This window comes from Pipistrellus kuhlii, unplaced genomic scaffold, assembly GCF_014108245.1.
Source record: "Pipistrellus kuhlii isolate mPipKuh1 unplaced genomic scaffold, mPipKuh1.p scaffold_m20_p_5, whole genome shotgun sequence".
NCBI classification, from domain to species: Eukaryota; Metazoa; Chordata; class Mammalia; order Chiroptera; family Vespertilionidae; genus Pipistrellus; species Pipistrellus kuhlii.
The window spans coordinates 72,850,775-72,860,525 of NW_023425551.1; the positions used below are offsets into that span (position 1 = coordinate 72,850,775).

General features: G+C 53.4%; 1 protein-coding gene across 1 annotated transcript; it reads right to left on the reverse strand.

Annotated features, from left to right (window-relative positions):
* Positions 1-1,593: 1,593 nt before the first annotated feature.
* On the reverse strand, positions 1,594-2,974 carry MYMX (myomixer, myoblast fusion factor). Its single transcript, XM_045572867.1, has 2 exons — positions 2,872-2,974; positions 1,594-2,442 (listed from the first exon to the last, which is right to left on the reverse strand). Exon 2 carries the CDS (start codon positions 2,376-2,378, stop codon positions 2,124-2,126), a length of 255 nt encoding a protein of 84 aa, XP_045428823.1. The 5' UTR covers positions 2,379-2,442; positions 2,872-2,974; the 3' UTR covers positions 1,594-2,123.
* Positions 2,975-9,751: the final 6,777 nt, after the last annotated feature.

The window sequence follows — 9,751 nt, forward strand, 5'->3', positions numbered from 1 at the left end:
AGCCTGCCTCACCCGAGGCGGCCTCCCTCTGGCCTTGTTTGCTGGAAATGTGCTGGCGGGCCCGGCGTCCTGTCACCAGCACACGCCTCATGACTGGATGCGCTGTCAGTTGTGTTTGTGGTTACGTCTCCATGGCGGGGCTGGGACTAGGGCAAGGCCAGGGAGGTACTTGCCTGAGATGCAAAATTTTAAAGGCGGGGGGGGGGGGGGGGGGGAGTGGTGCCAAAAAATTCAGGAATCAAGATGAATAATATTTTAATGAAATGCTTTAAAAAAAATTGTAGTTAATGAAAAATATCCACGGACAAAACATCAACGTTTAAAATAAAGACAGGATCTGGCCCGCTCAGGGTCAGACTCAGGGGCCTGGAGAGTGGACAGGGGCCTGGGCTTGCCCCTGTGGCCTAATTCCTCAGAACTTCGCCCCTTCCTCTGCCCTGGGTGGGTTTCCGACCTGGCGTGGTCAGTGTGCGTTTGAGGCAAAGTCCCAGGAAGGTCTGCCCTCTGCCAGAAACCGCAGATTCCATCCACGGTCATCCCACCTCCACCGGCACCCTCCGCCGGGGCCCAGCGCAGACCCGCCACCCCGCCACTGCTCCCCGCACCCCGGCGGAGCCCTGGGGGGGGCGGCCCGAGCTGGTAGGAGCCGCAGCCGGAGACCGCGGCCCGCGCCGGGTCTGGCGGGTCCCCGCCGCCGGCGGGAGAGGGGCTGCACCTGCCATCCGGGCTCCCCGGCCGCTCTGTCCCCGCCCGCAGCTCGGGAGCCGGGAGCGCTCCTGGGAGCCGGGCGGCGGTGAGGCCAGCTGCAAGGGAGGCCGGGAGCAAGGCCCCACGCAGGAAAAAAGAAAAAAAGAAAAAGGCTCCCGTGGCCTCGGAGGGGAACGGTCAGGGGACCAGGGGCTCTCACCCCCTGCACCCCGCTGCTCCCCCAGGCCGCCTGCCCGAGGGGCGAGCACGAGCGCCGGCTTTGAGGACGCCAGGGGAATCGCAGGCCCGCGGGGAGGAGGGGGTGGGCTGGCGGGAAGCCCACAGCACAGGAGTGGGGCTCACCGCCCTGGCCTCAGGTCTTCCCCAGCCCTGGCTTCTGCCAGGCGTGGGGACACGATGGGGTCCTGTGAGATGCCTCTGTTCCTCTCTAGGCCCCAGAGCTTGTGGAAGGAGGTGGAGAAGGAGGTGGAGGAGGAAGAGGAGGAGGAGGAGGTGGAGGAGGAAGAGGAGGAGGAGGACTATGGCTGGAGAAGCCTAAACAAATGACCCGGAGGTTGAGATGCAAATACATCTGGCCACTCTCCTTTGCTTTGGCCCCTGACGGACCTCCGGACCTCCAGCTGGGGAGGAGGAAATGAGAGCTGAGTTCCTCAGTACCCGCACCCCACCCCCTGCACACCCTTGCCAGTAGCAGCCTCTCTGCCCGCAGAGTGCCCCTCAGGAGCAGGCATGTCTGCACTGCTGTCCACGGGGCCTCTCAGCCAACAAACCCCCCTCTTCCTGCCAGCAGGAGCCGAGAAGAGGCTCCTAACGCAGTCAGGGACATTTTCCTCCTTACCGGGAGCTGGACAACCCAACTCAGAGAGAATAGAGTGGGGCCGGAGGAAGCCTTGAGCTGCTCCTCACCCCCAGCTCCCGGCCAGGTGAGACTGCCTGGCCGCGTGCGGCTGATAAGAATTTCAAAGGTGCCCCAGGAATTCAACAATATTTATTGAGCACCTGCTGCATGCTGGGCTTTGGGGCGGGACTGAATCCGGGGTGGTGTGGGAGTGGGGGTGGGGGAAATCAAGGTTTCATGCTTTTAAGGTAAATCCTCAGTCGGAAAGACAGTCTGGGTTAAAATCTCGCCTCTCCACTAAATGGTCAATTGTCCCTCCCAGGACCCCATGCCTGCGTTTGTCGGGGTAAAGGCCCTGAGGCCTGCAGAGAGGAGGTACAGACCAGTTTTCTGCTAGAGGCAGGGCCTGGTTCCAGTCTTTCCTGCTGGGCCCGGGAGGCAAGTCCTCAGACCCCTCTCATGCTCAGTCCCGAACCATGTCGAATGCCCACTGGGCAGGCTTTGGTCCCTGATGGTGCCAGGACCGTCTTACTCCACAGAGAGCACTCGGTTCCTGCTGTGACCAGGACTCGTGGCCTCATTTCTGTGGGGCTACCCTCTCCCTCCTCTCAGGGCGGGCTGCTCTGGAGGCCTCTCCAGAGTCTGGCTGGTGTCTCTGGCTGAGGAGGAACAGCAGACAGCTCAGCAAAGCCTCACGTAAGTCCCAGGAGCCCAGGCGGCGGGCCAGGCGACTCAGCAGGGGCAGGAGGTGCCGGCGGGCCAGGCGGGCGGCGGGCAGCAGCAGGCGGGACAGCAGTGTCCGAAGCAGGAGTGGGAGCAGCGGGGCGGGCATGGCCGGGTCAGGGACTTGGAAGGCAATCCAGAATCTGGGCTTGCCTCTCCGGCTTTCTCCTCACCTGCAAAGACACGGGATGATGGGCAGAATTCCCACCCTCTTCTGTTTCCCCCATCACACTCCTCAGACCTCAACTCATGGGTTGCTTTCGCTTTCCCAAAGCTCTGTCTGTTGGTGAGGTGGCTGGGGCAGGAGGGGTTCTCCCGGGAGAGGAAAGCCGGGACCAGGGCCTGCAGCCCGCCATTCCCAGCCTTCGGGGCTTCTACAGCCCCCTGCACGCTTCCCTTCTCTATTCACCCTCTCCTGTTGCACACACACACACACACACACACACACACACAAACTCTAGACATTCTCCATTCCTTCTCCCTTAATCCAACAGAATTTCCTCCCCAGGCAATTCTCACTTTTCTCTTTGGGCCCTTGATCCAGCCTGACCTGACACTCCTTAGCCTCCCAAACCCCCACACCCGTGGGCAGCAACTCTTACCCGTCAGAGCCACTGCTCTGAAGCAATCTCTGCCTGGCTTTGCTTGTGGGGACACAACTTCACAGGACACTCAGGACACAGGGCTGCCCCACCCAGCCCAGCCCCACCCACGACAGCTTGCCAGGGTGGGGGGAGCAAGGGAAAGACAGCTGTGTGCTGGCACCTGGTATCTATCTGGAGGGGAGGGGGCAGCTGGGCCTCAAGAAGTGGAAGGAACAGATGCAGGAATTCTCCTGGCTGGGTTCAGGCCTCGGAGGAGATGGAACCTGGACTGCACGTTCTAATGATGCGGCTGTATGCACGCTGATTCTTCCGGCTCCAATCCCCTCCTCAGGTACCTCAGTACCAAAGGAGGTGGCAGGGGGATCTGGGAGGAGTGACTGACTGGGACTGTGTCTGAGACCCACTTGCCTACATCTCAGAAGCAGTGACACTGCAGCAGCCCAGACGCACTGTCCCGGCCCGCAGGGCAACAACGGGGGTACGCAGGAACCACCTAAGATAGGGGTGTCGAACTCAATCAGAGAAGGGGCCAAAATCTAAAATCCAGCCTAAATCGAGGGCCGAATGGTTTACTGAACAGTCATAAACTGTCATTGTGATGGAAACACAGCGGAGTGCAGTGATGACAGTGCGGTGCAGGCCACATTGCAAGGCCTGGCAGGACAGATTTGGCCCGAGGGCCTTGTGTTTGACACATGTGACCTAAGAGAATGAAACAAACAAGGAACTCGAAAGAATGGAGGCAAGACAAGGTTCTGATCAAGCCTCAACTTTATTCTTTGAAATGGCTGTATTTATACAGCAGAAACAAAGGGGGGCAGGGTTGCCTATGCAGAGGGGTCTTTGGCACTTGGCAACACAGGATTGGCTAACTGCCAGGGCGGTGTAACATTCCAAGGTGCAACATTCCAAGGCTGGGCTATCTAGGGGGGGGGGGGGGGGGGAGGATCAGGAAGGGGAAGTTGCTAAGCGGCAGGAAGATGCTAAGCAGTTAATCTTATCTTCTGGCCAAACCCTCAGGGCACCGCATAACTTCTGCTAGAAGGAACTTAATTCTATTTTCTTAAGACTGAGTTGCTTGTCTCAACTCTGCTGGCTCCCAACAGTGACACTGCAGCAGCCCAGATGCACCAGGCATCCTCAGTGGGCGAGATGGAGAATGGGACCTGGGCAGGCAATTGCGGGCCCTCCCCCAAGGCAGGGGAGTGGGGTCCCAGTCCAGCTCACAGCGGGGCCCAGTTGGGAAGAGCTGGGCGGCACTCCAGCTGAGGAAGAGGAATACCCACTTCAGGACCCTCTTCTCTACCGACTCCCCCACAACCCCAGCCCCAAGATTAAATTAAACTCCACATGGCAGCAAGCTGTAGAGGTCTCCCGGGTTTGTTTTGTTTTACAACGTATACCTCATTCCCCTATTTCATAAAGTGGATATCATTTCGGCCTGCCTGGACTCAGATGAGATAATAGTTGTGAAAGTGTTTCATAAACGTTAGCCTCGCCTTGGGAATATGACCCTTTATCATTGCTTCACCACCAGCCTCCCGTGGCGTCATCACACTTCCAAAATCACCAAAGACAGAAAGAAAACGTAACCATCTAAAGGGCCTGTCCACTTCCCCCTGGGGGAAGCAGGAGCCAGAGTGCAGACTTGTAGGCGTTGTATTCCTCTCCTTCTGCTTTCTTCCCGGAGGTTTGTGATGGCCGTGTGCCGTTCCTGGTACAGAGGTGGGAGGTGTACCAGGTACATATCCTGTTTTCCTGAAAATAAGACAGGAAAAAATATTAATTTTTGCTCCCAAAGATGCGCTAGGTCTTATTTTCAGAGGATGTCTTATTTTTCCATGAAGAAGAATATGGTACACATTTATTGTTAAAAGAAAATAAAGGAAATTTATTACCTGTATACGGTACGGCAGTTGTCAACACAAACCAGACAAACTGTGAATCCTACAGTATCAAGAATTAACTCATTTATTCAATGACAATCATGTCATCATCTTCTGGAACATCATCATAACAATCCAATTCCTTAATTTCTTGTGACTCCATTTCTTTCAGAATCAGTGGACCAAATCTCTCATGTTTAGCCTAGGGGGGCCTTATTTTCGGGGGATGCCTTATATTTCACTCAGAAGGAAACCTATAAGTAGGTCTTATTTTGGGAGGATGTCTTATTTTCCGGGAAACACAGTATGTGTGCCACGCGGTGAGTGCGTGATCTCTCTCAGTCCTCACCACCACTCTGCAAGGGAGCGGCTATTATTCTCATTGATGAGGAAACTGAGGTTCAGCGTGCGAGAGCAACTTACCTAGGATTGCCGCAGGTGGATGGCCTGCTCTCCCTCCCAAGCCTGCCCTTCCCAAAGGCTTTCCCGTCTCTGCAAGTGGCAGCTTTTCTAGTTACTCGGGCCCAAATCCTCCACTTCTCTCTTCCTATCACAGTTCACTGTCCGTATTTGTATATCCAGGTGGCGCTACTTTCTACTATTCTGGAATAGAAAGCTCTTTTTTATTAAAGTACTGGAGGCCCAGCACACAAAATTCGATTCCTAGACCTAGCCTGCAATCAGGGCCATCTTCCCGGATGTCTGCCCCACCCCCTGCCACCACCCACCCAGGGTCCCAATTTGCCATCTGACAATCGGAGCCTGATGGCCAGGGGGGTGACAGGGGGTGTCCGGGAAGGACCAAGAGGTCCAGCGGTCCCAACCGCTTGATGGCCCCACCCCCGCCCTCTGTGTGTGGAGCAACCAGTGGGGTGGGTGGTGGGGGATGTGGGCGGTGCCAGGCAAAGGCCCCCACCTTGGCCTGGCACTGCCCGCATCCCCCGCCACCCACCCCCTGGGTCCCTGTTCGCCATCAGGGGAAAAGGTCCGAGAGGTGGTCAGTGCACCTCATAGTGACGGGTCAGTGGTCATTCTGCCGTTATGGTCGCTGGGCTTTTATTCTATAGGACAGTTGACTTGCCATATTATATTAATTTCAGGTGTAAACATAGTGATTTGACATTTATATACCTAATCAGATAGATGGTCCTGTAACTGTCTGTAACCATATAAAGGTACAGGCAGTCCTTGGGTTACATCAGACTTGACTTATGTCATTTCGTGGTTACATTTTATTTACAGTATTTATAAAAAAAAAATTCTGTCATTTCAACGTACATGCTTCATGTTTTTTATTATTTACCACAAATAAAGGTCAGGAATTGTTATCTTTCTTTTTAAAATTATTTTTGTTTCACTTCATTACTGCTGTGTATGTGCTCCATGTGAGTGACGTAGTTACTTACTTATGTAGGCAGGTTCTGACTTACAGAGAAAATCGAGTTATGTCATGCCGTAGGAGCGGCTCTCCGATGTAACCCGAGAACTGCCTGTATTGCGATATTGGCTGTATTTTATATCCCTGTGACCTATTTATTAGTTTGTACCTCTCAATCCCCTTCACCTTTTTGCCCATCTCCCCACCACTCAGCAGGAGCTCCTGTCAACTATCAGTTTGTATTTATTAGGGTTTTTTTTCGTTTGTTTGTTAATTTATTTAGTGTTTTTTAAAATATATTTTTATTGATTTCAGAGAGGAAGTGATATATATATCAGACGCTTCACCACTGAGCCATGCCGGCTGGACTTGTTTAGTTTTTTAGGTTCCACATATAAGTGAAATGATATAGTATTTGTCTCTCTATGAGTTATTTAACTTAGCACAATCCTCATCTGAGCATTACCTCTCACCTGAATTATCGTCCTAATTGGTGTTCCTGTTTTTCTTTTCCACACAGTACTATCAATAGAATGATCTTCATCAAATGTGGATCAGATTCTGTCCTTTCTTTGCTCAAACTGTCCAATGGCTCCAATTCATTCAGAGTTAAAGCCAAAGGCTTAATCTATGACCTGTAGGGCCTGGCCTGGATGGTCTGATTGATTCAACTCTGAGTTCTTGCCTCTCACTCTGCTCCAGCCACACTGGCCTCCTCGCAGTTCCTTAACATGTCAGATGCCAGACGTGTTTCTGCTGCAGGGCCTTTGCACCCTGCAAGGCTTTCTCCAGGTATCACCATGGCTCCATCTCTTATCTCCTTCAAGGTCTGCCCAAACGTTATCCATCCATCCATCCGTCCATTCATCCATCCATCCTATTTTTAAAATAGACTTTTATTGATTTCAGAGAAGAAGTGATATATATATCAATGACGAGAATTATTGATGGGCTACCTCCTGCACACCCCCCACTAGGGATCGAAACTGTAACCATGGCATGTGCCCTGACCAGGAATCGAACCATGACCTCCTGGTTCATAGGTCGATGCTGGACCGCCCTGGTCAGGCCATCCATCCTATTTAAAAGTGCACTCCTTCCTCCCCATCTCCTGTTGCCTTCTCTCCATCCCTTCCTCTGCTTTGTCTCCATAACAAATCATTGTCTGACATGCTATATATTTTCTTTTATTTCCTATCTTATTGCTCTCCGCCTCCTGCACTAGGATGTAAACTCCATGAGAGTAGGCACTTACCTCTGTTTTGTCAGCTGCTATGTCCCCATTGCCTGGTAGTAAATATTTGATATAAGAATAAATAAATAAGCCCAGGTAATGTGGCTCAGTGGTTGAGTGTCAACCTATGAACCAGGAGATCGAGGTTTGATTCTTGGTCAGGGCATTTGCCTGGGTTGCAGGCTTGCTCCTCAGTGGAGGGCATGCAGGAGATAGCCAATCAATGATTCTCTCTCATCATTTATATCTCTAGCTCTCTCTCCCATTCCCTTCCTCTCTGAAATCAATAAAATATAGTTTGAGGGAAAAGATTAAAAAAAGAAGAAGAAGAATAAATAAATGAAAGTTCTGTGACAGGATCAAATCCAGGCCTGCTTGCCCCTGAGCCTGTGCTTCTAAGTCCAGAACTCATTGATCTGAACACACTACTAGGATATGTGTGAGAACCCTGCAGGCCACACCTAGCTGGAGAGAGTGCTTGGAGTACTGGGCCTCCCGCTCTTAGCCCCCTTCCTGCTTGTCCCCATCCAGGGGTCCTAACCACTCTACAAGCTGGCCACCGCCTCTGCCACCGCCTGCACAGGGAGGCTCAGGGCACTTACCTTTCACTCCGACCTGGACTCGCCCGCTGGCTTGGGGCCTTGTTCTGGGGCTGCTCTGCTGCCTGAGCAGACTGTACACGCACAGTCCAATGTGGGAAGGACCCTTCGGGCTGTGCTGTGCGAGGCCCTCTTCCCTGAAAGGGAGTGATTGTAACACCTGCCTCGGACAGGATCAAGGATGGGAGAACAGCAGGTCCAGTGCATGGCTCCTAGAATTGTCCAATAAACAAGAGTTTCCTGCCTTCCATCCTTCTGGGTTTCCCCTCCCAGTATGTTCTCCGCTGGAGGCCAGCCCAGTGGGCTGCTCCCTGAAGGCCTCCAGGAGGCATCCTGATCTGAGGAGCCACGGAGAGTGGACACTGGGGCTCAGTAATGCTTGCAGGGTCCCTGGAGCCCTGGGTCCCCTCAAGTCCTGGCCCCTGGCTCTGCCATGTTTCACTGTCCTGTCGTCCCCGCCAGGGCATCATCACTGGCCTGGAGCCCTTCCTGTCTGGGGGAGGTTGAGGGCAGGGCTGACCCCCAGAGAAGGAGTTCTGGAAAAGTGCGGGGAGGCTCCATGGAGGCAGGGCATGCTGGGAAGCACAGGTGCCCAGAAGGAGGTGTGGAGGCTGGTCCGCTATGGAGGGTCGGGGAGAAGAGCAGATTGCCAGCCGGAACTGAGAGTTCAGCCTTGCGCCGGTGACAGAGCTTCCCGGCCTGCAGCAGTCGTTCTGAAGCCTTCTACCTGAGGTGGGCTGATGGGAGGATCTGAGGCCCGGATGTGGTGACAGCTGCGGGAACACTGTGAACTCCAGCTCCTCGAGGTAAGAGGTTATGTTTGCGGGAGGGCTGGTCCCTTACCCATGACCACCACTCCTTTACCTGCTATGGGTGGTGGGACCCGCACCAGGTGTTAGACCCGCGGGGTCAGACCTGACCTGAGCCCAGCAACTTCAGTAGTTGAGTGCTGGCTAAGAAAGAATTCAGAGCCAAGACTCACACTACAAGAGAACATTTATTTCGAAAACCAAGAGGTAGAAGAAGTAATTTATAGACAAAAAAGGGCTAAGGAAACAAGTTACAGAGAGAGGCAAAGGAAGGGCCTTAGGCCCTAACCGGTTTGGTTCAGTGGATAGAGGGTCGGCCTGTGGACTCAAGAGTTCCAGGTTCGATCTGGTCAAGGGCATGTATCTTGGTTGTGGGCACATCCCTAGGAGGGGAGGGGTGTGCAGGAGGCAGCTGATTGATGTTTCTCTCTCATCGATGTTTCTAACTCTTTCTCCCTCTCCCTTCCTCTAGGTAAAAATAGCAATAATTTTTTTTTTTTTTTTTTTTTTTTTTTTTTTTTTTTTAAAGAAAGGGCCTTAGGAGCATGGGAATGAGGACAGTAAGGGAAGGCTCCTGGGTGGGGGAGGGGAAAGGGAAAAGGAAAGGCGGTGGCCTGCTCCAGGGAGGGGCAGCTCACTGGGTCCTCCCTCCTAAGGGTTTTAAGGGGAGGTGCCCAGGAAAGATCTCAATAGAATATCCAGATATGTCCTTTCAGCAGCTGGGTCAGCAGTTGCCAACCCTTTGGACCTCAGGAACCACCAGTGGTCCGCGGACCACCAGTCAGTGACCACTGGTCTAGGTCACTACTGATTGATGGGTTGATGCCAGGAAGGGGGTCATCATTCAATGCGGCTGGTCCTGAGGTCAGCCATGGTGTCACTTGTCTGGTTTTGCTGCTTTTCTGGGCCTGGAGCTGAAACACAACTGAGGCCTGAATGTTATCCCTAAGGAGAAAAGGTGAGGGGGTCCT

What these genes read in the sequence shown, in the direction of transcription:
- MYMX (XM_045572867.1), bottom strand. Translation starts at nt 2,378, where the DNA reads ATGCCCGCCCCGCTGCTCCCACTCCTGCTTCGGACACTGCTGTCCCGC.